Source organism: Fukomys damarensis, unplaced genomic scaffold, assembly GCF_012274545.1.
Source record: "Fukomys damarensis isolate Sample0158 unplaced genomic scaffold, DMR_v1.0_HiC HiC_scaffold_19, whole genome shotgun sequence".
Lineage (NCBI taxonomy): Eukaryota > Metazoa > Chordata > Mammalia > Rodentia > Bathyergidae > Fukomys > Fukomys damarensis.
Window position 1 is genome coordinate 25626828 of NW_022900931.1, and position 27080 is coordinate 25653907.

The following is a 27080-nucleotide window of genomic DNA, read 5'->3' on the forward strand; positions in this document are numbered from 1 at the left end:
GGGGGGGGGGGGGGGGGGGACACAAATGTCAGCATGGGAAGGCAGCAGGGGAGGAACAGGAAGGAGGCAGGGAAAGTGTGAGGGGCAAGATTTCCTACAGCTACTGTCGCCCCCTTGTGGTCTCTCAGAGTTAAGAGCAGGATGCACCGTTCCCCACAGTAAACCCTTAGCCCCAATTCTTTAGCCCTTCCTATCACCGTCCCTCGTGTATCTATGACTCAAGCATCCTCGCCAAGCATATACCCACCCGGCCTGTGGACCACACCCCGCCAAGAGCCAGCAGAGGCGGAAGGCAGATTTCCGGGAAAGGGGCGAGGACAGTGCTGGGGCACACGCACCACAGAGCTTCCGCAGGGCCCGCTCTGAGTAGTTATCGCGGTCACAGCCCTTGGCCACGTGGCTGGTCTGCAGCTCTATGGTGGCCTGAATGTTCCAGAGCGGCTCATCACAAGTCTCCAGGCGGATACCAGGGAACAAAGCCAAACTGCCTGCACCTGGGGCATATTCGATCCTTTTGTTCCAGCCTGCAGGGGGAGACAGAGAGGGCAGTGGAGAGAGAAGGTAAGCAGCTTCTGCCGTCCATCCTCCTCCTCCCGGGGCCACTTCCAGGCTACAACAATGGGCTAGAAGCCTGCCCACAGATGCCCCCCAACCCTTAGCAGAGTTCCCAGGCCAGTCACAAAGAACAGAGAGGGACACCGAGGGGAAAGGACTGATAAACTTCACAGGTGGGACTCCTCACCTTGCCAGCTGGGCTTACAGGTGGGCTTCACCTGGATTTCCACCTCGGCATCATCTGCTGCCCGCTTCTTCCCGCAGTCGTAAGCTGTCACTGTGAACTTATAGAGTTTCTCACCGCTGTACTGCAGTTTCTCTGTGTTCTCGATGTTCCCTGGGATGGGAGCGGGGCAGGTGCACTAGAGAAGGCCCGGGGAGGCAAAGCGGGGATTATGGGACCTAGTTGGGCAGCAGGTGGATAAGGCAGCAGGAAGCAGGAAGGTGTCTGGGCAGAAAAGGCTGCACAACGGGGTGGGGGGCAACGTGAGGGTCTGAGAGGCAGGCGAAGGTTAGAGCGGAGTCCTGAGGAATGTGGTGCACGGGGATGGGCAGCAGGGGCCGGGAGGAGACTCACCATCATTGTCAATGAGGAAGGGGGTGTTGGGCGTGAGGATCTCATAGTAGCAGATCTGGCTGTACTGCGGGGAGCAGTCGCCATCAATGGCTTCCACCCGCAGGATGTGGTCATAGAGCTTTCCCTCGGTCACTGCAGCACGGTACAGCCGCTCCACAAACACTGGGGCAAACTCATTCACGTCGTTGACCCGCACGTGCACTGTTGCCCTGTGTGACCAGAGCAGGAGGACGGACAAGGGGCGTCAGGCACCTCTGACCCAGGAAGAGCACAAGCCGGGATCTGGGTGGGGAGCCAGAGCAGCAGGGAGCCCATCATCAGCACAGGGCACCGGGCTGCGCCAGAGTAGGGACAGAGGTCAGGCAACATAAGGAGGGCCAAGAACCTCTGCCAGTGTAAGGGGAAGGAACATGGCCCAGGAGCACCGGGCTGACAGAACGCTCCTGCCTAAAAGCCATAGGTTGGGGCAGTCAAGAGGTGACGTGAAATCCAGCAGACCAGAGCTAGTGGGATAATCACAGAAGATGCAGCGCGAAAGCCCAATCAGAACCAGCCCCACGGGAAGCAGCACCAGGGCAGAGCCCTCCCCACTCATGGCAGGTCGAAGCAGAGCACATGAGCAGGGGCCGCCTTGGCCTGGCAGCTCCCCACTCATGCACAGCAGAGCTGGGCTGAGAGTCTTCCTGCTGAACTCCCCACCCAGAGGCGGAGGTCCTAGCTCTACACAGGTAACTGAGTAACAGGGAGCACAGATAGCATGGCTGGCACCTGAGTGCCCAGCAGCCCTGACTGCGGTGCTGCACTGAGAAGTGGGCTGGAAACAGACTCTGGGACCCAAGCTGCTTCTGTGCTGTGACTACCCCTGTCCACCCCCACCTAAGAGCATGTGTGTGCACATGTGTGTGTACATGTGTGTACATGTGTGCGTTAGGAATCACGTGCCTGGTGTGCTCTGCAAATACCCTGGCCCAAGCAGGCGGGAGGGGCCTGGACATGTGATGGGTGCACTGAACCTGGTCCTCCTCCTCCTGCTCCTCCTCACTCCCACCTGTCAAGCCCTTCCCCACGGGGCAGGCACTTTTTATACAAACCTCCCCATTAGGGCTGGGGATGCAGCTTAGAGGCAGAGCACTTGCTCAGTATACATGAGGCCCTAGGTTCCACCCTCAGCACCACCAAAAACAAAACAAAACGAAAGCTCTGTTAATCTTTCCATCCTAAAGACAAGGAAGAGCAGATCCAGAAAGGCTACAGAAGTTGTCCACAGTTGTGAAGGCAAAGTCAGGATCAGGCCGCACTGCACTCAACTACCTGCTGGTCACCCTGACTGAAGGCCCCTGGAGCTCTCAGCAGCGGCACAGTGGGGACAGTCTGTGAGGAATGGACAGAGGGTGGTGAGGGGGCGGGAGCAGGAAGAAAGGGCCCCGGCTTTCCTCACTTGTGGGACTTCTTGGTGTTAGCCCCGTCAGGGCCCTCGCCACAGTCATAGGCCTGAATGGTGAAGGTGTGTTCCTTCTGGGCCTCGCAGTCCACCGGCTCCTTGGCCCGGATCAGCCCCTCTCCGGTCGCCTTGTCCAGGATCACAGCCTCAAAGGGCACCCCCGACCCGTGGAGCCGGAAGCCGCAGATCTCCCCTGGTGATGGGGAGGAGGAAGAAGGGGAGATGTGAAAAGAGAGGTGTTGAGGCTGATCTCCCTCCCCCAGGCGCCCCACCTCCCCTCAGTCTCCAACTGGCTTCCCAGAGCAGCAGCCTCCTGGAGCCACCAGGCTGAGGTCTGGGTTCAACTTCTGCCTGCCAAGGTCCGAGTTCAGCTCCTTTGCACCCCTCCTTGAGCCCACACTGCCCTCCCCAGTTTCCCCCTACTTCCTCCTTGCTCCTGCTCTCTGGGACCCCCTCACCTCTGCCCCCTACCCTTGCTGCATCCTACCTGCTTTGCCACCCCGGGGCACCAGCCCCAATTACCTGCATAGCGCAGGGGGGCGTCCTTGTCCAAGGCAAAGAGCGGTGGGTTCAGCAGGACCGTGTTGTCATTCTCCATGACAATGCCCTGGTACTCGGCTTCGATCCAAGGCTTGTGCTTGTTAGCTGGCCGGGCCCCAGGGGAAGGGAGGAAATGCCCTTGAGCAGGACCCCTGAGCCCAAGGCAACCCTTCTGGGCGCAAGCACCTCACTCCCTGCCAGAGCACTTTGCAGGAGCAGAGGGAGGAGGACAAGAAATCGGTTGCAGAAGGGGCCCAGAGGTCTGAAGGAGGCGAGCACCTTACCCTACCACTGGACAGTTTCCACGGCAACTGCCTGCTGTCCAGGAAAGAGACACTTATCTCCCCTGGGCACCATAGTTAGGGAAGAAGGGAAGAAGGATCTGCCAACCCCCAGGCCCTTCCCACTGAGCTGCATTCCCAGCCAGTCCTTTCTATTCTTTATTTTTAAACAAGGTCTCACTAAATCACTGCTGCCCAGGTTGGGCACAAACTCATGATGCTCCTGCCTCAGCCTCCCAGAGCACTGGGTTTACAGGTGTGCACCACCACACAGGCTTGGGTGAGGAATCTTTAGGGACTTCACCTGCCAGGGAATGGAGACTGAGAACTCGGGGAGCAGTGGTGACCCCCCCGCAAAGGCTCTGGGAAGGAAAGGGGTAGATGAAGGGAGGAGTAAAGATTTAGAAGTTGCCTGAGGTCCTGACCATTTCTCCTCTCCCCTCCCGCCTTCACCCGCATTTCTCCTAGAGCAGAGGAAGAGGAGAAAGGAAAGAGGGAAGGACATACAGGACAGAGGGAGGGGGCAGCAAGGGACAGGGATGGAGCACAGGAGACAGCGCCAATTGACTGGATCCTGCAGTGCTGCGTCCTAAGGGATTAGCGAGCTGGCCTAGAAACTCAGCGAGCCCTCCCCACTCACTCCCACCCTGTCACACCTAGCGCAGTGCTATCTCCCACAAGGCCTCCCAATGCCACACGGCCCAGACCCACAGGGACCAGACCCATGACTTAACCCCAGTTCTGGCCCATACCACCCCTCTTCCCGTCAAGTACCAGCCAAGGCAGGTGGAGGTGAGAGTAGTTGGATCCCATCACCCCAGTCCTCCGGTCCCCAGGGCCGATGGCCCCCTAAGCTGTGGGGCTGCAGGGAGGGGAGGGTGCTCCTCAGGCTCCCTTTGCTCCCCTCCCCTGCAGGCGCTATCTGAGCCCATCTCACCCACACAAAGGCAAAGTCCATTAGTGACAGCCCGCCAGCTGGACGGAGGGGGGTATCCTCCGGGGAAACTGAGTCACCAGACCTCAGCCCAGTATATCTCGGTGAGTAAGGAATCCTGATTGCCATTCTCCTCCAACCACAGCCCAGCATGTGCCCTGCCATCTGCATGCCTGCCCCTGCCCCTCTCTTGCCCACGACCACCGGAGCCCCTGCCCTAATGGCTGGCAGGAAGCCGCAAGATGGTGCACGGAAGCCAAGCAGGAAGTGGCAGGAGGCTCAGGCACCAGGCTTAGGTCCTGGGCCCAGGAGCTCCTTGAGATGGAGAGAGCAGATGGCAGGGCTGGGACAAGGCAGGGGCCTCGCTGGGTACTCTCCCCACAGCCCTCTTCCAGCCCCGCTGCACTCCTGCTCCTGAGCTCCTCAGGCTCCCTATTCCAGGTCCGTGTCTCCTCCTTCCTGGTCACTCATCCTAGGCTGCCTGGCTCTTCTCTGGCTCTCTCCCTCCCCATCTTCTTACCTTTCTTTCTGCCTCCACTTTTGCCCTTTCCCATCCCCCTCTTGCCCCTCCCACACCTCTTCTCCCTCTCAGCCTCCTCCTCCTCAGCTCTCTCTCTACTCACCAACACTCCACACACCCCCTTCTGCCCTGCCTCACCTTCCTTGCCCTCTCCCTCCATCCCACCTATCTGGGCCCCTACCCCACCCTCCCTGGGTCCCTCCGCCAGCCTCTCCCAGCGCAGCTGTCCGCTGTTGGCCAGAGAGGGCGGCTCTGTCACCCACAGCCCAACCGATATGGATGCAGAGGACCACGCAGAAACCTACGTGCTCCGAATTCAGTTTCTCCCCGGGATGGGAGGGAGAACAGCAGCCGGGTCTGCCTGCCCCACACCCTTGGAGGGCAGGGACCCAGGAGGGATGCATAGGACCCCTGGGGCGAGTCCTTCTGAGACCTGAGATACCCCAGCACAGAGAAACTGGAGGCAGGGTGGAGAGACCCCAGCTGGGAGCCAGGCGACCAGCAAAGGAAGCACATGGGTAGAAAGGTGAGCCGGGAGGACGGGCCCTGGGAAGTGAGCAGCTAGGAAAGAAGCAGGTCTGGGAAAGGGACCAGAGGGTGGTGGAGAGAAAGGGCCACCTGCCAGGTGTCAGAGCGGCGCTCCCGCCCCACCCCCACTCGCTCCGACACCTGTCAGACCCCCGCCCCCATCACTCACCTTTGTTGCCGCAGCTGGGGGGGAGCAGGGAGGCCAGCAGCAGGGGCAGCAGCAGGAGGGTCATGGTGCCTGGGGGCAGGGCTGGGTCAGGGGCCGCCGTCCCCTGGGAGCCTCGAGCCTGCAGATTTCACCTCGGGGAGGGGTGCAGGGGCTCCCCAAGGAGAAGGGGGCGGTGGGCAGTGACAGAAGGGCCTGCCGCCCGCACTACCTCACAGGGCAGGCCCGGGCGGACCCGGTGTGGCGCTGAGAGGGGCCCTGCCGTGGCTCCTTTCCGATCTCTAGGATCCCCGCGTCCTCTCTCTCTTCCTCACTCCCACCCCATCCCCGCTACTGCAGGATGACGTCAGCACAGTCAGGCCAGGATTGATGGGGCCGCTGGCCAATCGGAGGACTGAAGGCGCCAGGTGCTGCAGGGGAGTGAGCCAATGGGAGCGGAGAGCAGGGGCGGGAGAACGCGTTAGGGATTTTTCCCCCCGGGACTGCATTTGGGGGAGCAGAGGAACTGCGGGGGCCGGGGAGGAAGCCGGGAAGCCATGGAGGGGGCGGGAGGCAGAGGGACAATGGGAGGAGGAGATGATAGGAGCCAGGGAGTGGGAAGGAGGCGTCGACGGCGGAGACCTGAGGGTGGCCGGGAGGGGCAGCGTTCGCGACAACTCTGCGATCACCTCTTCAGGTCCCCTGGGCGCCTTCTGGGAACTGCGAAGTAAAACCCTCAATGAGCTGGAGAAACCCTAGCACTTCAGTCCCCAGCCCAGGCGCAAAGGAAGCCCTGGGAGGGTCCGTGGGCGCCGGGAGAAGAGGGGCCCGGCTGTGCCATCCCCGGCACACATCCCTGTCCCCGTCCCCGTCCAGTCCATGTCCCCGTCCCCGTCCCCGTCCCTGTCCCTGTCCAGACAGGCCGCGCGCTGATGTCAGGCCGCTTCCCCTGCCTCCCTCCTCCAAGCGTTCCTTTAAACCGTGGTGGGGCAGCCCAGTAGCTTCAGCGGCCAGACACGTCTGGGTTCGGGAGAGAAGTGGGCAGGTGGGAAAGTGTACACTCATCTTGGTGTCTTTGCACACCTGCTAAGCATGCACTGTGTATGCAAGGGCGGCACAGGAGAGGGACCCATCAGACAGTCAGCTCTGCCTCCCTCCAAAGGGCCACACAGGACCACGAGTTGTACCCAGCTCAGCCAGCCTTCTGGAGGAACTCCAGGGTGGTCTTCCTGGTGGCTCCTGGGCAGCTGACCGTCCCCACCTCCTCCCTCACACCTCACAGTTATCCCCACCCCAGGACCTCAGAACACTGCTGGGACTCAACCCCGCCCCACACAACGGGTGGCCACAGTGGCTGGTGGCGGGCACGGCCCCCCTCAGGGGTCCCAGCCCTCCAGAAGTGAGGCAGGGACCAAAAGGCACACATTAGATGACTCAGAGCCCCATCCCTCTCTGGGTTCCTTCCTCAGGAAAAGCAGAGATCAGGCTTGGCTTTGCTGAGTCCCAAACCGTCCCAGGGAGGGAAGGAGGGACTCTTATCGCAGCAGGGCCCCAGCCCTGTGAAAGCCCTGGCCCCATGACCTTGCCACCCGTGGGTCAGCCTCCTCTGCCACACAGCACCCTCTCTCTTCTTTCACTGTCCCCTGCATTCTCCTGCAATCCTGGGCTCCATCTTGGCCACAAGCAATACGAGCAATGCCTCCCAACCTCACAGGCTACTACCGCTTTGTCTCGCAGAAGAACCTAGAGGACTACCTGCAGGCCCTGAGTAATCCCTCTCTCCTAGCCCCTTCCCCACGCTTCTTCCGCTCCCTTCCCACCCCTGGCTCCCACTGTGCAGGGCACCTGGGGTTGGACTGGGAAAGGCCTGTGGGATCCGTTTCCAGACCTGCCTCAGGCCTCAGACGCTGCTCACAACTCACGGCCCTGGTGGGAGGGCCTAGTGCCCACCTAAGACTCAGCCCCCACAGACATCAACGTGGCCCTGCGGAAAATAGTGCTGCTGCTGAAGCCCGATAAGGAGATTGAGCACCGGGGAGACCACATGGTAGTGAAGACCCTCAGCCCCTTCCGCAACTACATCATGGAATTCCAGGTGGGAGTCGAGTTCGAAGAGGACCTGAGGGTCGTGGATGGACGGAAATGCCAGGTACTTTCCTGGGGTGTGGGCTGGGGGCGCCTCCAAACGACACAGCTGAAACAAAGGGACTCTGCAGCCACAGGGGGAGGGGCGAGCACCGAAGCAGTCAGCACCGGCACCAGGTACCAGTCTCCAGCGGTAGCAGGCTCCTGGTTCTCCCTCCTCCTCTCCCACGCCTTCCTACTTCTTCCCTGCCCCCTCTAATCATCAGCCAGCCAAAAAGGTAAAAAAGCAGGCCACCTGCCCCAGGCCAATCAGCAGACACTGCTGGCCTCCCAGCTGAGGACACTGTGAGTACCCACAATTTCTTTCCTTTACTGGGGTCTGAACCCAGGGCTTCACATCGCGCTGCATCTCCAGCTCTTTTTTATTTTTTTATTTCAAGCCAGTATCCTTTTTTTTTTGAGTTGCTAAATCACCCAAGATGGCCCAAACTTGTGATCCTCCTGCCTTAGCCTTCCAGGGTGCTGGGATTCCTGACCTGCACCACCACACCCAGCTGCTTTTACTTAGAATCTGTAAAACCCTACTTTCCTCCATTTTCCCCTACTCCCTACATGGCCCCTATTGATCCCTTTTACAGACTGTAGTTTTCTTATGAAGTTCCTTAAATTGCAGTTTTCACCCTGTTTTTGTCCTTTTCTCTCTCATGTCTGTACATGAGCCCTTCTTGGGCTAAGTCTTCTGTGCCCAAGCTTTCTGCTGCCACCTGTAAACTGCCCTTGACATTTCCTGTCCAGCCAGAGCCATCTCCTGAGCTCCGGGGTGATGCTTTTAGCTGTCTGCAAGACATTTCTGTCTGTGTGCCCATGAATTCATTATACTCTTGCACAACCCTAAACCACTTGTGCATTTACTGTCTCTGTTGATGGCAATAACCAGCTGGACCAGAAATCACAGTCACTGTCTCTTGTTCCCTTACTTCCACACTCCCAACACACACACACACACACACACACACACACACACACACACACACAGCCCACATTAAGGACACGACCTTTCTGACTATCCAGTGCAGTAGCCACTAATTATATAAGGCTGTTGGGCAGGCAAAAAGCACCTCATCCAATGGAAATGTACTATAAGGATAAAACTAGATTTTTCTTTATTTTTTTCTCCCCCCCGCCCAGCACTGGGGATAAACCCAGAGCCTTCACATTGAGCTACATTCCCAATCCTTTTTTTGATTTTCCATTTTGAGACAGGACCTCACTAAGTTGCCCAGGCTGGGCTGAAACTTGTGTTTCTCCTGCCTCAGCCTCTCAGAGTGCTAGTGTTGTTAGCATGTGCTACTGTGCCTGGCCTTGGCTTTTTTGTTTTGTTTTGTTTTGTTTTGCTTTGCTTGGTACAAGGGATCAAACTCAGAACCTTGTGCTTGTAAGGTAGGCGGTGGAACCACTGAGCTAAATCACCATCCCTGGCCTTGGATTTTTAAGCATTATCCAAAAAAGGATGTGAAGCATCTCAGAAATGATTATACTGACCACATACTGAAATTCTAATATCTTATTATTTTAGGTTAAATAAAATATATTATTAAAATTGAATCCATCTGTTTCTTTTTCCTTTTCTTTTTTGTTTTTTGTTTTTGTTTTTTTTTTGGTACCAGGGATCAAACTTGGGACCTTGCACTTGCAAAGTAGGTGGCAGAACCATTGAGCCAAATCCCTGGCCCTCTTTTTCCTTTTCTAGTAAGCTCCCAGAAATGCTTTATATATGTAAGCTTGCATTTTTGAGCCATTTTGTTTCCAGTGAAATATTACTCTTCTAAATGTCTCATCTGTTCCTTCCTACTCTCTATCACCACCTTAAAGGCCTTCATTTCTCACTGGATGTCCAAAGTTGGTCCTGTCTTAGTCTCAGTCTTAACCCTCCGCTGCTAGGACACCGGATCCACCTGTGATGTAAAAGAGGCCACGACTCTCCCTGATTTAAGCCCTTCTGGTGAAGATCCATCCCAGACAAAGCCCACACACCCAACAGGAATGGCACACAGGATGGGGCTTGGGGACCAGCTCCTCCTGTTTTCCCACATGCAGTCTAGGCTACAGCCCTTTAGAATGGCCTGCCCTTCTTCCTTCTATGCTGTTTCTTTCCTGGCTAAACATTTTCAGTTATGTATGTCCGATCTAATAACTCCCAATTGAAGGCTCGGCTCCTCCCTCCCTTCCCATTCCCTGGGTAGTGACCCTCCCTCTGCAGACCCAGCTCAGCAGGCCTGTGCCTGTGCAGAAAGGCTCCTCAGGGCTTGGACTGCCCAAGCCAGAGGGGTTGGTCCTTCCTTCCCAGTGTCCTTGAAAGGGACCAATCTCTCTTCCTCAAAAGTCCCTCTGGATCAGCTGGAGGCATCAGAAGACAAAGCCTCCATTCTTTGTCACCCCTCTCCACACCTTCACCCCTGCTCCTCTCCTGTTTGCCCCAAATATCACTGTCACCACAGACAATGCTCCTTGGAGACCTTCTGGAGTGGAGGAGGAGAGTTCTGCTAAAGCAGAGCGTCCGGCCCCGAATGGAGGGGCTGGAGAAGACAGAGTGACCTGAGAAGCATTTGGGGTCCCCGTACCCCAGTCTTCTTTCATCTCCCCTTTAGACCATAGTGACCTGGGAGGGAGAGCAGCTGGTGTGTGTGCAGAGAGGCGAGGTCCCCAACAGAGGCTGGAGACACTGGATGGAGGGGGACGAGTTGCACCTGGTAAGTGGAGGGGAGACACGAGCAGGGTCGCAGGGTCGAGCAGGGTGTCCCGAGCAGTCCCCTCGTGAGTCCCCTTACTACCCAGCCCTGCCCTCACCACCCAGCACTCGGAAGAGCTGGGAGCGGAGGAAAAGTGGCTGGAGTGGGCCCTGGCTGCAAGTTGGATGACACCTATAAATCAAAATGGGCAGACAGAGCCAGCCGCTTCGTGTCTCCTGGCCCGGCGCCCTTCCTTCCTCGGGGTGAAGAGTTTAGGAACAGTTCCCTATACATCAAATGCTCTAGCTGCTGCTTCCTGAGGAAGTAAACAGAGGTCAAAGGCCTAGAGAAAGGGACTCCAGCTGTGGAGGCCCCCCTTCCTCCCTCTCCTCCTCCATCCCCAGGAGTTGACTGCGAAGGATGCCCTGTGCAAGCAGGTCTTCAAGAAGATCAGATAGCCCGGAGAAGCAGACCCCCCAGGCCCTCCTTCGTGCGCCCCCTTCCAGCCCAGACTGTGCCAGGTCAGCGTCCTAAGCCACTCTGGCCCCTCCTCGGCCCCCACTTCTTAACCAGTAACCTGTGCCCCAAGTCACGGTCCCTCCGCTCTCACTGTGCGGCCAACAGCAGTCCAGTCTCAGATCAAGGTCTGGCCTCCTGGGTGCTGAGAGAGTTGGAACCACCTCCCCTCTTCTTCCCTTGGCTTCTTACTTTCCTAAGCTCTGGACACTTGACAGTTAGTGAGATCTATCCTGGTGGGTCTTTGGGGAAACTGTGACTGGGTTCAAGATTTAAATGGAAGCCACTTGGAAGAGTCTCCTTATTTCCTTGCCTTTTTTGAGAGAACATCCGTCTGCTGTACTTGACAGAGCCTGGCTGAGGCCCCGCCTCACCAGTATCAGAAGGTGTCCTGGCCATTTGATCCCTCCCTCCCACAGGCAGGGCAGAGGGACAGAGCTAGTCAAGACCTTTGTCCCCAGAGCTTCCAAATAGTGTCCTGGCCTCCGTGGCTGCTTTGGGAAAGAGCAGCAGCAAGAAGGCCTGCAGAAATTACAAAGGGAAGCAGATGGAGAATGCAAGGCCAAGGATGAAGAGATGCGGGATGTGTGGGGCCCGGCAGGCAAAGCTGGGCTGGTGTGGCCATACAGACCTCTGAAGAGGGTCGGGGGAGAGCACGGGAGAGTGAAACCACTACCCTGGAGTCCCACAGTCACTGCCTAGGAAAACAGCCCAGAGGGTGGAGCTGTCTGGGGTCAGGTCCAGCTCCAGCCACAGCCTCCTCCCTCCTGCCAGGGCCTTGGTCCATTCAGAATAAAAGTCCGGTGGGACAGTGGCACAGAGAGGAGCACTCAGGGTAAGGACAGACAGAGCCCGGTGGAAAGGCCAGGGCACAGATTTGGAGAGTCCCTGGCCTTCACAGATGAACACACTTGCCCCCTCTTCCTGCAGTGGCGAAGCCCCACACACATACCAGACAGTCACCAGGGCTCTGGCCAAGAAGAGCTAGTGTGCCACTGACCCCACCATACCTGTGATGAATTTGGAAAAGGACTCAGAGCTGACAGCTACTCATTCACTGCCCGGCCTCTCCAAAGATGTCCCCAGCAGCATGGGTGTAGGGACTCCTCTTCTTGGCAAAGCCACCCAACAGAAGCTGCAGGGTTGCAAGACCCTGCCGTGTCCCCTCCCAAGGCACAGGGGACGCTCCAGTACTCTTGCCCCATTATCCAAGCCACCAGGTTGCCGTGGTGTCCAGGCCCCCGGAGTACACAGTCCAAGCCTCTTCCCACTGCTGTCCTCCTGGGGGTCTGGGACCCTGCTGCAGATTCACCCAAGCCCTGACTCAGGAGCCTGTGAGTCCCCAGGGCGGCTGCCAGACCTGCGTCACAGCAGGCTCAGACCTTCAGAACTCCCTGTGACCCAAGGTCCAGACCACCTGTAGTGTACATCCCCGCCCTTCACTGACTGCATCCCTGCAGGAGCAGGGACACTGAGAGACTCCAGCAAGAGGCCCAGAGACCCCAGGGCATGCAAGAGTCCAGGGGAGCACTGAAAGGTTCTGGAGGCCCAGCCCACAGATGCAGCTGGAGCTGCTGTCTCCCCTGTGTGCAACAGGGGGCGCTGCATGCATCAGCGCAAGCCAGAGATCTTCCAAGTTCAATCCTCTCTACCACCTTCTTGGGTGTTCTGTTCCTCACCACAAACACACACACACACACCCCAATTCCCAACCTACACAAGACCCTCACCCCCTCTTCAGATTAAACTCTTTCATTCTCAAAGATGAGGTAGTTGTGGAGCGAGTGGTCCCCCTGCCAGCCTTGCCTGGGGCTCACAGGGGTGTGGAGATGACTCAGCTGGCCAGAGTCTTAGACCCCAGGGATCTGATTAGGAATCCAAAGTGCTTACTTCCATGTGAGATAGAAGAGCTTTCTGCTAAACCAGGCCCTGCTCCAACTCCTATGCCAGAGACCAGAATGCCCGGAGTGCGAGAGGGCCAGCCTGACAGGACAGAGAGGCAGCCACCAGGGCAGCCCAGCTCTGTGGACAGTGCTGCTCCATGCTCCGCCCCCACCAGAGGCCACAGAAGTCCCAGGGGAAGGAGAGGAAGCTGGCCCTCCACGCATACCATGCTAGCAAGGCCAAGGGGGGCCCTGTCCTTCTGCAGGACCTCCAGGCCCACCATCCAGCTGGAGGCAGGGCTCCGCCTCCCACTACCCTACTTATCCCCTTTCTCTACTCTGGTGCCTAGGGGAAGGGACAGCCCTGGGAGCCTCTGTTCTGTACCCAGGGTACAGTGCCAGAGGGTCACCAGTGTAGCCAGGCCATCGGGTGCACAGGGGCATTGCTTCCCAGAGGTTCTACATGAACCTAAAATGACACCAGCATGGGTCAGTGCCCAGGCTTGGTGTCAAACTGCCACCTCTTATTAGCCGCATGAGCATATGCAGGCTACCACCTTCCAGCAAACAAGCCACACATGCCAGGGACCCAAGGCGACACTGAGAGCACCTCCTTCCTCCTGGGGACTTTGTGAAGATTCCATGCCCATCCCTCAGCAGAGTACTGGGGACGGAGTAGGCACCAACAACTGTTGGCTACTCCTGCTTATATTATTCCCTTCCTTAGAACCTAATCCCTGGAATTCTCCCAACCAGAAGCAACCCCTTATATTCTACAGTTTCGGACAAGGCCCCAAGAGCCAGTGCCCCTGAGGTCACACAGTGACATATTCGTACCAAAGTGTAAGTGACCAAGAGCGAGAAGTGGATCTGGGATCCAGCATCTTCTTTTTCCTTCTTCTGTACACAAAGTGACAGCTGTGGCTTCACTGAGCCAGGAGGGTGACACAATGCAGAGCTAAAAGGACTAGATGAGGAGTCACCATCACTCTGTACCACTGTGTGCCTTTGCTTTCTCACTGGACTGATCCTAGTCTGATCCTCTGGGACTGATTTACTCTCTTGCCTTCTACACTGCTCCCTCCCTTGGCTTCCTCCCTCTCTTCATGGGAGTCTCAGAAGAGGCCTGCTCATTCCATATCCTTGACCCAGCTGCAAGGAAACCATTGTCATCCTTAAGTGAGGCTCGTCCTTCCCCCACCCCCGTGGAGACAGAACCCACAAGAGAAGAGACAGCAAGACAGCAAAGGCTCCTGCCCCTAAGGTTGTCCCCCAATCCCTATTCCCACTCATTCTCCCCAACCCCACCCCTTTCTTTCTGAGTAGCACAGATGAAACAAAGTAGACCATTTGAACAAGGGTTTATTAGTCTTGGAGAAAACAAAAGGGAAATAGAACAGAAAGAAATAAACTTGATTATTTCAAGCACAACCTCCTCTGTGAACTTATAAGAAGACATAGTGCATGACAGAGCAAAACTCCCTGTGAGCAAGCCAAGCACATGCACAGCCTGCTTAAAGTCCTTGCTAAAGGACTTTGCTACAGGTTGGAACTCCACACAAAGCCCTCGGAGTATGGGAGCTCTAGAGCACAACTCTCCAACCTCGAAACTTCCTACTGTGACAATCTACTCATATGGGACCTTGTGCAATCCTCAAGATGCACCTGTGGCTCAGCTGTCCTGAGATGCAAAGGGCATTCTGCCTGGGATTTTTTTCTTATCCATTGTCTTAGTTACTTCCTCATTTTGGGGACAAAATACCCAACATTAGTAAGTTAATGGAAGAAAGACAATATATAGAGTTTCAGTCCATAGTTGGCTGGCCAGAGCGGCATAATAGAGGGACATCACAGAGAAGAAACAGTCCATGGCAGGGTAGGCAGGAGGCAGCAAGCACCAAGCCTTCCTTCCCCTTTTTATTCCATCCAGGCTAAAAACCTATTGGTTGGTGCCGCCTTCCCATCATCCACACCCAGAACTATGCTAAACCAATCACTGGACTACTAATCCAGTTATCACACACCCTTAATCTATATTCACACCACCTCCCAAAAGCCACGTGAGGCTTGGATAAGCATCTATATATAAGTCATGACTCCCACCACCTCCCCCGTACTGGGAATTAAATGCAGGACCTTCACCCTGAGCTACATTCCAGATCCCTTTTTATTTTTATTTTAAGACAAGGTCTCACTAAATCGATAAGTTGCCCAGGATGAGCTCCAACTTGGAGTCCTCCCACCGTGGCCTCCCAAAGTGCTGGGATTGCAGGCATGTGCCATCATGCACAGCTTTGTCTCTTCTTTTCCAGTTTCTTAGGTCTCTTTAATCCTTTGCTATCATCCAAAACTTGTCTCCTCTTGTGTTTGGCTTCCTATAGGTCATACTTTGATTTATGCTACCAGATGGGGATGGATGGAGATGACCTTCATATCTTAGAGTGGAGAAGGACAAGGTCAGAGCTCCCAAGGCTACTTTGTTTGTTGTTCCCCTCCCCGGTACCAGGAATCGACCTTGGGACCTTGCACTTCCCAGGCAGGCATGGCACCACTGAGCTACATTCCCAGCCCCTCCCAGAGATATTTTGAATTCAACTTAATGCACTGGAAAGACAACGAAGCCCAGCCAAAATAATATCCTGCTAACTAATCTGCATTTATTATACTAAAATAATATATCTGCTTCCGTGACAGCCATTCTCCAAGATGCTCCAAGGCTCCCCGCTTTCTGGAATTCCACCCCAGGCCCTGCCTTGCATTCTAAATTGGGACGTGCAAGTGTCCTATAAAGAGGGCCACGTGGCTCTTCCCACCCCCATGGGGTTGCGCCATCTGAGGGGGGACAACACCCCTGGCCACACCTCCACTGAAGCCGCAAGAGAGTCGTAAGCCAAGACCACACTTTCAGCCCTTTCTGGGTTCCTGATACTCGGAAACTGTGTGAAATAACACCTGGATATTGTTTTTTAATTGCTGCTAAGTGTGGAGACAATTTGCTACTAACACCTAGTCCCCGCCTTGATTTCCACTACCAGTGAAAGCACACCGAGCACCACAGCTTCAACATTGCCACACTGGAAAAAACAAAGAAGGGGGCGTGACTTGGGGCAGTAAAGGTGTATTCAGCCTCAAAAGCATAGGGCTCTAAGATGCGTGCTCACTGACCTCCCATCCCAGCCAACAGCCCAGATGCCATCTGCCCATGGGAGCAAGGGCCCTTTCCCAGCTTTGCCCCTCTTCAGGTCTGTAGAGCCCATTGCTCCCCCAGGTAGCTGCTAGGTGGAATCTCCAGCCCCTCAGGTGGTCCCTCACCCCATCACAGGCATGTGGCCACTTCAGTGGGACAGGAGCATTGGAGCGGGGCTCAGTCACCCAAGAGAGAGAGGGAAGGCACCTCACATGGGGCAAGACGCTGGGGACAACTGCAGAGGACAGAGCAGCAGGGTCCATGGCACACATCTGTGAAGGAAAAGCGGTGTCCCAGACCTGCAAGCCTGTTACACCTCCCAGAAGAAGGAGGCTCTGAGTGCTCCCTGCCCTCAGGGATGCTAGAGCCCAAGGTCCTCTGCCAACAACAGGGTGACTGAGATGGGCAGATGCAGATGGAGAAGTCTCTGCCATCTGTGTACCCAGATCTGATGCCTATAAGGAGGAGGCTTCCAAGTTTGGATGTTGAATGTCTCCCAAAGCCCATGCAGTAAAAGCTTTGTCCCCAGCACGACACCATGGGGAGGTGGAACCTTCCAGAGCTGGGTGGCAGGAGGAAGTCAGGTCATGAGGGGCTTCTGAAGGAGACAGCAGGACCGCAGCCTCTTCCTCACTCTCTCTCATTTGCTCCCTGGCCATGAGGTAGATGGCTTTGCTCCACCACATACCTACCATGATGCGGTGCCTCCCCATAGCAGCGGGGCCGGCCAGGACTGAGACTTCTGAAACCCTGAGCCAAAATCAAGCTTTTTCTTCTATAACTTGATGATCTCAGCTATTTGTTATGTGGGCCACAGGCTGACTGACCTGCCAGGGATAGTGTGGTCACAGCCCTGTTCCGTGGTGCTGTCCCTGACAGAGACAAGGGGTAGCCCCCAAGCCTGCCATGTGGGAACAGCCACTGTCACTGGGAGGGGCAGAGCACCCGAGGGCCCGGCTCTGCCACCTGTCAGAGCCTTGGCACAAAATGACTCCCCCCCGGTGAGGACCAGAGGGCTGTCTCCAGGTGGAATCCATTCGCGGGGCTGCTCTTTCAAACACAAGCCATGGTGCCCTGTAGCGAGGAGCAAGGTTACTTGGTGGTGGAAAATTCCCATAGAGAACAGCAAATGGAGCAGGGCAGCCCTCAGACCATCTGCCTTGGGTGCAAACCCAAGCTCCTGCACGCACCTGTCTACCACCTGCTTGCAACCTGAGGACGTAATCGGACTCCAAGTCAGGGAGGACTTCCCAGAGGAGGAGACAGGTGAGAAACAATCACAGTGGTGACATCCATGGCATGATCATCACATCCAGGCATCTATTCCTCTCAAGGACCTGGTCTCTTGTTACTGTCTCTTTCAGAGGAAAAGAACCAAAGAGGTTCCACAGCCAGAATTTCCATAGCTGAAGAAAATGATATGTCAAATAAAGGAGAAATGTGGGATATGTACACCAACAGATTGGAGCTGATCCTTAGGCTGGGGCTTCTCTACATTGGGCCAGACACAGCATTGCCGCGTTGTGGGAAGTACTGGCCTGTGACTTGTAGCCTCTGTCCACTAGATGGCAGTAGCAACCCTCACTTGTAAGAAACAAAAGCAAAACTGTAGATAGTGTCAAACACCTTTGAGGAACAAAATCGCGCCTGGTTGAGAACCACTGACCCAACCATTTCATTCTTTTGCTTTCCTTAGCAAGTAATGAGATTTACTGTTTGCCAAAGGCCAGGCACTCTCCTAGGCACGTTCAGCTGTAACTCATAATCCTAACCACAACCCTGCCATGTGGATTCCATTGCCCTTGGGGGGGGGGGCTCAGTGGCCACCGGAAGTCATTCAAGGTGGTGGAAGTCACAAAGCTCCTAAGTGGTAGCGCCTGGTTTAGAACCGGGTAAAGTGACAGAGCCTACGCATTTCACCACCGTGCTGCTTTGGTCTCCGGTCTCTGAAGAACCCAGAAAGCCACCAGTGCAAATGCAAGGCCTGTCTGGGACACTGCGAGATCATCGGCATGGCGGGAACCCAGGTGCCTGGTGGGACAGGACAGAGGTAGAAAGGAGAGCAGAGTCTACCACAAAGGTTAGTCTGAATTTTTTCTTGTGAATGTGTTCTATATCCCTGAACAGTCTAATTAATAATTTTGTAGCTTGCTTGCTTTACTTAGCATGCCGGGCATCTCAGTCCTCGTGTCTGTATCTGGGGGCCTCAGCAGAGACCAGATTCAACTTTGCCACTCACATCTGGATATGGGAAAGGGGGCCGATGATTGATACATTCGAAAAAGGGGACCGGCTGCCCGGGTGTGCTGGGACTAAACCAGTTTTAGTGTGGAGAGGTCCTCGTCCCAGGAAACCCATCAGCCCAGACAAACCTGGGTGATCTCTAACAGATCGGCCTATTTGCGACAAGCTCCCCCAAATCGAACCAGCTCAGACTTCAGAAGTCCACAGTAACTTACACGGCCTTGGAGGTAACTGCCGAAGGACCCCTTTGCCTCCTGTACCTGGGGTTTGCCTAGGGCAGCAGGTTTCAAACTTTATACCATCCAAAGGGACGGGGCTCCTAGGGAGCTTTTGCTTATATGAGTTATGTCTATTACTAGTCACTGTAACACACAAAGACACATTGTAACACACAAAGACACACAACAGACATTCCAGCCCTTAGCAGGGGAGGAGTCCTCACGGCCTCGGCTTTGCTCCACTGTAAACTCAAGAAAGAGAGGGAAAAGAAAACAGCTTAGCATTTTTGTGAAAATCATTTTGCCCTCCTAGGCCCCCCGAAAGGGTCTTCGGGACCCCCAGGATGTCCTGGAGCCACTGCTCAGCAGAGAGCCCCTCCCCAAACATCTCAAGTACCTGAGCTTCCCGGAGTCCACACTGACTACTTCTGGAGCAGTGGCTCCTACCCAGCCTTGCACTCCAGTTCTCACATAAGGTCCACACACGGGTGTTCCAAACCCCTCAGTGTGTTGTAATTTTGGCCTAAATGGGCATATAGTTTTGTTTTGGGTTTTTTTGCTATTGCTGTTGGTTGCTGGTTGGTTGGTACCAGGGATCAAACTTGGGACCTTGTGCTTTCGAGGCAGGCGGTGGAACCACTGAGCTAAATCCCCGGCCCGGTTATATGTATGCTAACATTAAGAAGAAAAATGTATTTTGCATTTATCTCTAAATGTACCTTTTCTCTTTATTCCAGCTTCCTTTCTTCTGCCTACTCTCACAGTCCTTCAGCCTGAAGAACTTTCTTGAGCAGTTCTGAAGAGCTGTTGACAAAGTTTCTGAATTCTTTCTTCTTTCATCTTCATTCTGGAAGAATTTTTCACTGGAAAAGCAAATCAGAGCAGACGATTTCTTTCCACATTTTAAAAACGTTCTGCTGCCTTCTGGGCTATGTTGTTTTTGAAGTTCAAAATGTTCTCCTGGGGCCAGGGATTTAGCACAGTGGCACCATGCCTACCTTACAAGTGCAAGGTCCTGAGTTCAATCCCTGGTAAAAAAAAAAAAATTCTCTATATGCAGTCTTCTTTTTCTCCAGCTGTTCTCAAGATCTTCTTTTTTTCTTTAGTTTTTAGCAATTTGCCCATGATGTGATAATCTATGCTTTTTATTTTTTATCTTTAATTCTGCTTTAGGTTTACTGAGGTCCTTCAATCTGAAACTATATATCTCATCAAAGTTAGAAGTTCCTAACCATGTCTTGGATACATATCTTGGATAGAGCATTGTTTATTGTTGTTGTTGTTTATACCGGGGATTAAACTCAGGTCCTTGTACTTGTAAAGCAGGCACCAGAACCACTGAGCTAAATCCCCAGCCCTCTTGAATAGAGTTTTGTTTTTTGTACCAGGGATCGAACTCGGGCCCTTGCACTTGTGAGGCAGGCAGCAGCACCACAGAGCTAAATCCCCAGCCCTCCAGTATTTCTCCATTCTCTCTCTCCACCTCTTCTTCTAACATACCAAGAACATATATGTTCCAGTTTTTGCATTGTCCCACAGGCCTTGAGTTCTGCTCTTTTTTTTTTTTCAATATTTCCTTCAGCCAGGCATGGTGATGCCTGCCTTTAATCCCAGTGCTCAGGAGGCTGAAGCAGGAAGATTGGAAATTCAAGCCAAAAAAGTCTGAAAAATAAAAATAAAAATGTTTTCCTCTATTCTTCAGGTACGATCTTTGCTATTTACCTATCTTCAAATTCACTGACTCTTCTTTCAGCCATTTCCATTTTTCACTTAAGCCCCTCCAGTGAATTATTTTATCATATGCTACCTTCATTAGTTTGTGATTGAAATTAGATTATTAAAGTTTCTGTTTCTCTCTATATTCCTTACTCTTTTTTTCTTATTATTATGGCCATATTGTTCTTTCTTGTTGTTGTTGTTTGAGACAGGGTCTTAACATGTAGGCTTTAGACTGGTCTTGAAGTCCTATCGATCCTCCTGCCTCGGCCTCCTGAGTGCTGGGATTACAAGCGTATGTGACCACATCCAGTTTCTTTGTTTTTTTATATATTAAGATCCTGTTGTACTGACTAACATCAAGGTCATTTTGGAGGATGGTTTCTGTTGTCTTTTCTCATGAACATGGTCTGTCTTTCCTCTGTGTTTTGAGTAATTTGTATCATATCTTGGACATGCTATGTCCTGGTTTATTTTCTGTTGTTATAACAAAATACCTGAGACTGGATAATTTATAAAGAAAAAACCCGCACACTCTGGAGGTTGGGGAGCCTCTGGTGGGGGCTTTCTCACTGCACCACACACAGCTGAGGGATCACATCACGAAAGGAAGCAAGGTCACTTCCTCCTGGGGCCACCTTCACCCCCTCATCTCACTTAATCTGCTCCTGAAGATCTGGTCCCCAAGTGCCACTCACACATGAATTTGGGGACTAAGCATCCAACACAGAAACTCTTGGGGACCACATTCAAACTACAGCATAATGACTGATACTCTATGAAAACCACAGGTTCTATGATGTTCTTCCAAAGAACGATTTTTTTCAAGTAGGCAGTTAACTTGGCTTAGCTTAACTGCAAACTTCTTTTAGAAAGGAGAGGGCTGAACATTAAGTGCAGACTCTTCTGGTCTTAGCCAGGCTTCGTGGAGTCTCTCACATCTACACTGTGCAGGAGAATGAACACAGAGACTCGGTACTGTCACCTGGCCTCCAGCCTCGCATGGCGAGAGGAACCTCACCTGCAGGTCATACTGCTCAGAGGCAGCTCGGAGGCCCAGAGCTGCAGCCTCACAGCCCCTCCCCCCCGGCTCCTACTTGTGGCCCCAGACAGATGGGGGTGAGCAGCAGCCGGGTGCTGAGGAATCCAGGAAGGGGAGCTGGCTCGGCCCTGCCCGCGGCTCCAGCGCCCTCCTCGGTAGCCTCTCATCTCCCTTCCTCCCACTCCCCGAGTGGACAGTTGTGCCGGGCCCACACACCAGCCCTCGATGGCCGGGGCCCGCATCTGTGCCTGCAGCTTCTCCTGCCCAGGCTACAAACCAAAGAGCAACGGCCACTTCCTGTGTTGCGTAGCTGGAGACAGGGCCGATGGAGCCAGCCTGAGAACAGGGCAGCGGCCCAGCTGCCGTCCTGCGTTCCTGGCGGCTCCCGCCCCTTTCCCCATCACACACTGCAGTCTCACCTGGTGGGCCCTCACCTTCGAAGCGTCACATTCCCCACAACCAGGCCCTGGGCCGGACCGTGAGCTTGAGCCTGCAGCACAAGGAGCCTCCAGAGGTTGCAGGGGGTTCGCAACACTCCCCGCTGCCCTTGATGAGGCTGGAGCAGAAGGGGAGGCTCAAGTTCATAGGTCTCACTTCAGGTTCTAGGGGACTGGCTGGGTACGTAAATGAGCGGGAAGGACAGGGAAGGCACCCACTCACAAGGAACCACCGTACCAGTAAAAAACAGGCACACAGAAAAACATCAGATTTGTTTCTTTGTTTTTTAATCCGTTTTAAACAGTACGGAAGAGTCGAGTAGGAGGGGCCTTCAAGGTTTGGGAGGTAACGCGTGCTTCCTCCAAGCGGCAGTCGGTGAGTTATTCCTATGATGGGCAGCAGATGGCGCTCAACCCGGAGAGTTAGGAAAGGGGAACTCCGGAAGAGTTGCTCAACTGGTTTCCAGTAACCTCTCCTCCCACCGGGCCTTCCCCAGCCCCACCTCCTGTTCCCCTCCTGGGCCAAGTCCTCTACGGGTTCCAGATGTCATGTCGGGTTCCAGATGGCTGGTCCCAGAGTGGGGGAACTATCTCTGGAGAAAGCCTTCCTCTCTGTGAGTGTGAGTGTGCCCAGGAGAAGCCCGGAGACGAGCGGGGGGCGGGGACAGGAGAGGGCAGGACGCGGTGTCTATCTGTGTACACACATGCACACAGCAGGTATTCCAGAAGGTTCTGAAATTCCCCTGTGGCCTACAGCAGCCTTCTGCCTGGTCTGGGGAGGAAACATTCCAACACGCCTCCCTTCAAGCTTCCCTGTTCCCTGGGATGCCAGGGTGGTGTCGGGTTGGCTGAGGCAGGAGGCCGCCCTCTCATCTGGGCAAGACCCTCTGCGGAGAGGCGCAGTGGGTGTCCTCGGAAGGTGGGACACTCAGTCCTGGGGCCCAAGCCAGCAGGAGCCCAAGGGACTGAGGAGAACAGGACGTGAGGTCGTGGACAGGAAGCCCCCAGACCCCTGCCTGTGCCAGGCCTCTCAACCCTTTCCACCACTGCAGCCGCCCCTCATCCGTCTGCAGCCCTCGGGCCACAGCTGCATGAGCTGCCTTGTCCCCTGCTCCAGGTCCTGGCTGCTGCTCTGGGGACTCCTCCAGGCTTGCCCCATGCAAGGCTCCGTGCTGCTGGCCCGGCGGCTACCCCAGCCGCTGATGTCCCCTGGGTACCCGGAGCCCTATCCCAGAGGCCAGGAGAGCAGCACCCACATCGTGGCTCTGGGGGACTTTGCGGTGAGGCTGGTCTTCCAGGACTTGGACCTGGAGCCGTCCCAGGACTGCAGAGGGGATTCTGTCATGGTGAGCCGGGTCCTGCAGGGGCCTGGGAGGTCCTGAGTCGCCCCCTAGAGGAGGGATAAAGAGCCCAGTCTGCCCACTCCAAGGCCTCCCGCCAGCATCTCTGCCAGCCCCATGCCATCCAGACCCACAGAGTGAGGCACAGGGCTCAGGACAGGCCTGCAACAGGACACACAAGCACTGCAGCTCTGTAGAGCAAAGACGGTCAGGGTGTACATGTCAGGTTTTGTTGAGTGCCTACTTTGTCCAGTTAAGAAGATGGGCACAGATTGAGTCCTAAGTTAAGACTGAGTTTATCTTGAAGGAGGTACTATAAAACTTCTCACGGGCTGGGCATGGTGGTACACCAATAATCCCAGCACTCTGGGAGGCCGAGGCAGGAGGATCACAAATTCAAGCCACCCCTGGGCAATTTAGTAATTCACTCTATCCTTCAGTTCTGCAGATGGCTTGCAGTATTTAACAGTTATGCCTGCTTGCTTTATTTTCTCTTCCTGGACCTATAATTCAGCTATTGCGGGGTCTCAGTCTTTGCAGATGGCCTTATTGCTTCACAGATGCTGGACACAGAACTTACACAGCCAAGTGGAAGGTGTCAGGAGGAGGCAGCAGGGAAGGTGGAGAAGCCGGAGGCAGGGACTGGGTCTGCACGTGCTTTGACTGGCAGCTGTGGTGCTGGAGGCATGGCGGTGCACATCGGGGACTGGGTGACGCCAGAGAGCAAATGTAGGCTCTGCCTCCTTAGGCCTTACAACCCCGAGACTACCGCCAGACCCCTGGGGTTCCAAAGGGCCTCTTGAAATAAGGGAAAGATGGTGCCCTTCACATGGTCGTCTGGAGGGAACCTGGGCATCAGTGTGAGGGCAGAAAGCTACTCGAGGAAGACCCCGCAGAGGTGGCCCTTGTGCCCCTGGGGTGCAGAGCTTCCACACAGGCAGCCCTGCAGGCTCACCTCACAGCTCCCTGTGCCCTCTGCTCCCCACCCTCCAGATCACAGGCAGCGGGGTGCCACGCCGGCTCTGTGGTCAGCAGGGCCCCCCTCTGGGCAGCCCTCCTGGTCCTGGTCAGAGAGAGTTCGTGTCCTCCGGGAGGAGCCTGCAGCTGACCCTCCGGGCTCGCGCTCCCTCCCAGGGCCAGCCCACCCCCCTCCATAGGGGCTTCCTGGCTGTGTACCAAGCTGTGGGTGAGTGTCCCTCCTGGGAGTGGGGAGGCAGCATCCGTCCCCAGCCAGGACGCCTGCCATCTTGAAGCCAGAGAAGGAAGCTCGAGCTCAGTCGGGGCTCAAGGAAGCCCTGGGCTGACCCCAGCCCGACTCTGCTGGCCAATGGCCCCTTTCAGGGACAGCCATGGCTCCTCAATTCTTCTTCGCTCCAGGATGATTTACAGGCCCAGCATCTGCAGATCTAGAGAGGTCCAAAAAGGGCTGAGGAGGTAGCTCAGTGGCAGAGCCCCTGCCAGGCCTGCACAAAGCCCTGGGCCATGCAGGGTGGGCAGAGGCTGCAGCAAAATGATACTGGCAGGGAGGGAAAGATGGTGCTGGGGGCATTGGGGGAAATTAGGGGCACCGTGTCTTTAACTGTAATAAATTTTTATATTTCAAATACTCACAGTGCATGTTGACCGCCCCTCATATTTAGCTGATTCCCCACTGACAGATACTTTGCTGCCATACACAAGACCACGGTGCATGTCTTTGCACATATGTGTGAGAATATTCATAGAAACTGAAATTCTAGGTTTAAAAATCTTTGCCTTTTTCTCTGTGATTATTGCTGACTTTCTCTCCAAAATGTTTTCACTGACTTACACTCCCACGAACCAAGTACCTGTTTCTCCATACTCTTCTAATCACAGTTATTTTCGGACTCTGAGAGTTGACAGCCTGAACGGTGAAAACTTGTTGTGTTGGGTTGCGTTATGTTGTTTTAAATCACTATGCAGGTCTAACTAACAGAGCCTGCCACTCTGCAAGTCTGCCGGAAGCTCTAATGACTATGTTCCTGCAGCTCTGAGCTGTGAGCCCCTTGGCCAGGCTGGTGGGGGCTCTGGAGCCATCCCCGCTGAGATCCGGAGCTGCTGCCGGGAGCCCTACTACCAGAGGGTGTCCACTGGTGAGTCCCCTGCAGGACAGCGCTTTCCAGCTACCCTCTGGCCCAGAGTCTGAGCCTCTTCTCTGCCTCCCCTCCTTTGGTCCTAGGGGTGCTCAGCTGCACGGTCCAGGGGACCTGGGAGGAAAGGCGGGACAGGCAGGAAGGTCTGCAGTGTGTGCCTGGTGAGTACTTCCCTGCCCAGGCATCCCAAGGCCAAGTCCCTGGTGAGCCTCACCTGGACCCGGGATCAGGCACACTGGATGGCAGGGGAGCAGGGCAGACAGAGGAGAGGGAGCAGAGAGAAGGAGCTTGTCCCTGTTCTTCCAGGGTGGGAAATGTGCCAGAGGAGTGAAGCCTGAAGGAGTTAATCAGGTGTCCAGTGAGGCAGGAAGGAGAAGAGCTAAAATAACCGAAAGCATTGGTATAATGTGTTGTAAGGGCACAGGAGGTTCTTGGACTGCCCCCAAAGCCACCTACCTGGTTGCCACAGTGGTGGAAATTCTGCTTTTTGGGGCAGGGAGGTATGGGCCGAGGACTGGACCCGGACCTCCCACATACGAGTCAAGTTCCCTACCACTGAGCCATCCCTAGCCCTCTGCCTTAAAAAACTTTTTATTCAGATAAAACTCACCATTTTACCTACTTCAATGTGCACAATTCAGGGGCCAGGGATTTAGTTCAGCGGTTCCGCCACCTGCCTCGAAGGCACAAGGTCCTGAGTTCAATCCCTGGTACCAAAAAAAAAAGGACACAATTCAGAGAAATTTAGGGTATTAACAATGCTGTAGAAACATTTCCACTACTCTGGAACTCATCCACCTCCCTGCCCCTAAGATCCCCCATCTCTTCCTCCCGTCCTCGGGTCCGGCTGATCTACTTCTGGTCTCTGGATTTACCTGGTCTACACGTTTCCCACCAGCGGAGCCACACGTGTCTGCAGGTTCAACCCCGCCACACCAGGCTGTCACACCTCTTAGTGTGTGTGTGCACGCCACACCCTGAGTGTCCGTGCATCAAGCACTGGGTGTTTTGGTTGTTTTCTATTTTTTGGCTGCATATTATGAATAATACTGAAATGAGCATTTACATATAAGTTTTTATATAAACATACATTTCCAAGACTCTCCTAGATAACTAGGAGTGGGATGGCTCAATCATATAATAGTTTTCTTTCTCTCTCTCTCTCTTTCTTTCCTTCTTTCTTTCTTTCCTAGAACCAGGAATCAAACTCAGGACCTTGCACTTGCTAGGCAGGTGCAGTACCAATGAGCTAAATCCCTGGGCCCTTATGATAATTCTGTTTAACATTTTGTGGAATCACCAAACTTTCCATAGCAGCAGCACCATCTTATATTTCCCCAGCCATGTAAGGGTGCAAGCCCATCTTTTTTGAAGACCCCTTTCGTTTTGTTTTTATTTTGCAGTACTAGGGATTGAACCCAGGGGCCTTCCCGCTGAGCTACATCCCAATCCTTTTCTTGTATTTTTCATTTGAGAAAGCGTCTCACTCTCTCACTAAGTTGCTCAGGCTGGACTTGAGCTTGCAGTCCTCCGGCCTCAGCCTCTCCCGTGCTGGGATTGTGGTAGACTGTGCCTTCCTGCCCCACTCAGATGGGCAGAGAGCTCCAGGCGACCTGAAGCCCTGGGGTTAAGGGAGCAGCTCGGAGGGAGGCAGGGGTGGGAGATGCTGTAAATGAGGGCATCGATGACAAGCTGCCTGGCACGGGATGTTGTCCCAGACAGTCCCAGGAGGGCTGTGGGAGGCCCAAGAGGCAGGACAGGGAGATCCGCAGAGCCAGCCCCCACTCTGCTCACTTGGGCCCCAAGCCACAGCCTGAAGCAGGATGTGCCCAGTTGCATGCGAGTTGGCACCGCCCACGTCAGCCCTGTGTCTCCACTCGCTGGCCTGGGTCAGTAAGAGCCACCCGGGGCCTGCAGTCTCCTCAGCTGTGTCTCCGCTCCTCCCTCAGTGTGTGGACGGCCGGTGACGCCCCTGGCCCTGCACCCCGAGAGCCTCGGCCCCTCCAGAGCCCCACCGGGCAGCTTCCCCTGGCAGGCCCTCACGGTGG

The 27080-nt window shown here is 54.8% G+C and overlaps 3 protein-coding genes across 4 annotated transcripts in view; 2 read left to right on the top strand and 1 right to left on the bottom strand.

The window, feature by feature from the left end:
• The window catches only part of Clstn3 (calsyntenin 3), a 25663-nt gene extending 19771 nt beyond the window's left edge, over positions 1 to 5892 (bottom strand). The window contains exons 1-6 of the mRNA XM_010611702.3: positions 5546 to 5892; positions 3096 to 3218; positions 2571 to 2766; positions 1133 to 1341; positions 743 to 892; positions 339 to 524 (exon numbers count right to left, since the gene is read on the bottom strand). Coding sequence (XP_010610004.1) covers positions 339 to 524; positions 743 to 892; positions 1133 to 1341; positions 2571 to 2766; positions 3096 to 3218; positions 5546 to 5609 — 928 coding nt within the window. The 5' untranslated portion in view covers positions 5610 to 5892. The remainder of the gene's footprint in view (positions 1 to 338; positions 525 to 742; positions 893 to 1132; positions 1342 to 2570; positions 2767 to 3095; positions 3219 to 5545) is intronic.
• A 1048-nt stretch (positions 5893 to 6940) lies between these two features.
• Rbp5 (retinol binding protein 5) lies at positions 6941 to 11155 on the top strand. 2 transcript variants are annotated; one of them, XM_010611700.3, is made up of 4 exons: positions 6941 to 7289; positions 7492 to 7670; positions 10233 to 10356; positions 10740 to 11155. In XM_010611700.3, the coding sequence occupies exons 1-4, from the start codon at positions 7217 to 7219 to the stop codon at positions 11108 to 11110; spliced, it is 747 nt and encodes a 248-aa protein (XP_010610002.1). In that variant the 5' UTR covers positions 6941 to 7216; the 3' UTR covers positions 11111 to 11155. The 2 variants fall into 2 exon arrangements, with proteins under 2 accessions (XP_010610002.1, XP_010610003.1); XM_010611701.3 differs by having other exon boundaries at positions 6969 to 7289; positions 10255 to 10356; positions 10740 to 10884.
• Positions 11156 to 21494: 10339 nt separating this feature from the next.
• Positions 21495 to 27080, top strand: part of C1rl (complement C1r subcomponent like) — a 7462-nt gene continuing 1876 nt past the window's right edge. The window contains exons 1-7 of the mRNA XM_019205640.2: positions 21495 to 21759; positions 21884 to 22192; positions 22696 to 22924; positions 23912 to 24104; positions 24928 to 25032; positions 25119 to 25193; positions 26982 to 27076. Coding sequence (XP_019061185.1) covers positions 22128 to 22192; positions 22696 to 22924; positions 23912 to 24104; positions 24928 to 25032; positions 25119 to 25193; positions 26982 to 27076 — 762 coding nt within the window. The 5' untranslated portion in view covers positions 21495 to 21759; positions 21884 to 22127. The remainder of the gene's footprint in view (positions 21760 to 21883; positions 22193 to 22695; positions 22925 to 23911; positions 24105 to 24927; positions 25033 to 25118; positions 25194 to 26981; positions 27077 to 27080) is intronic.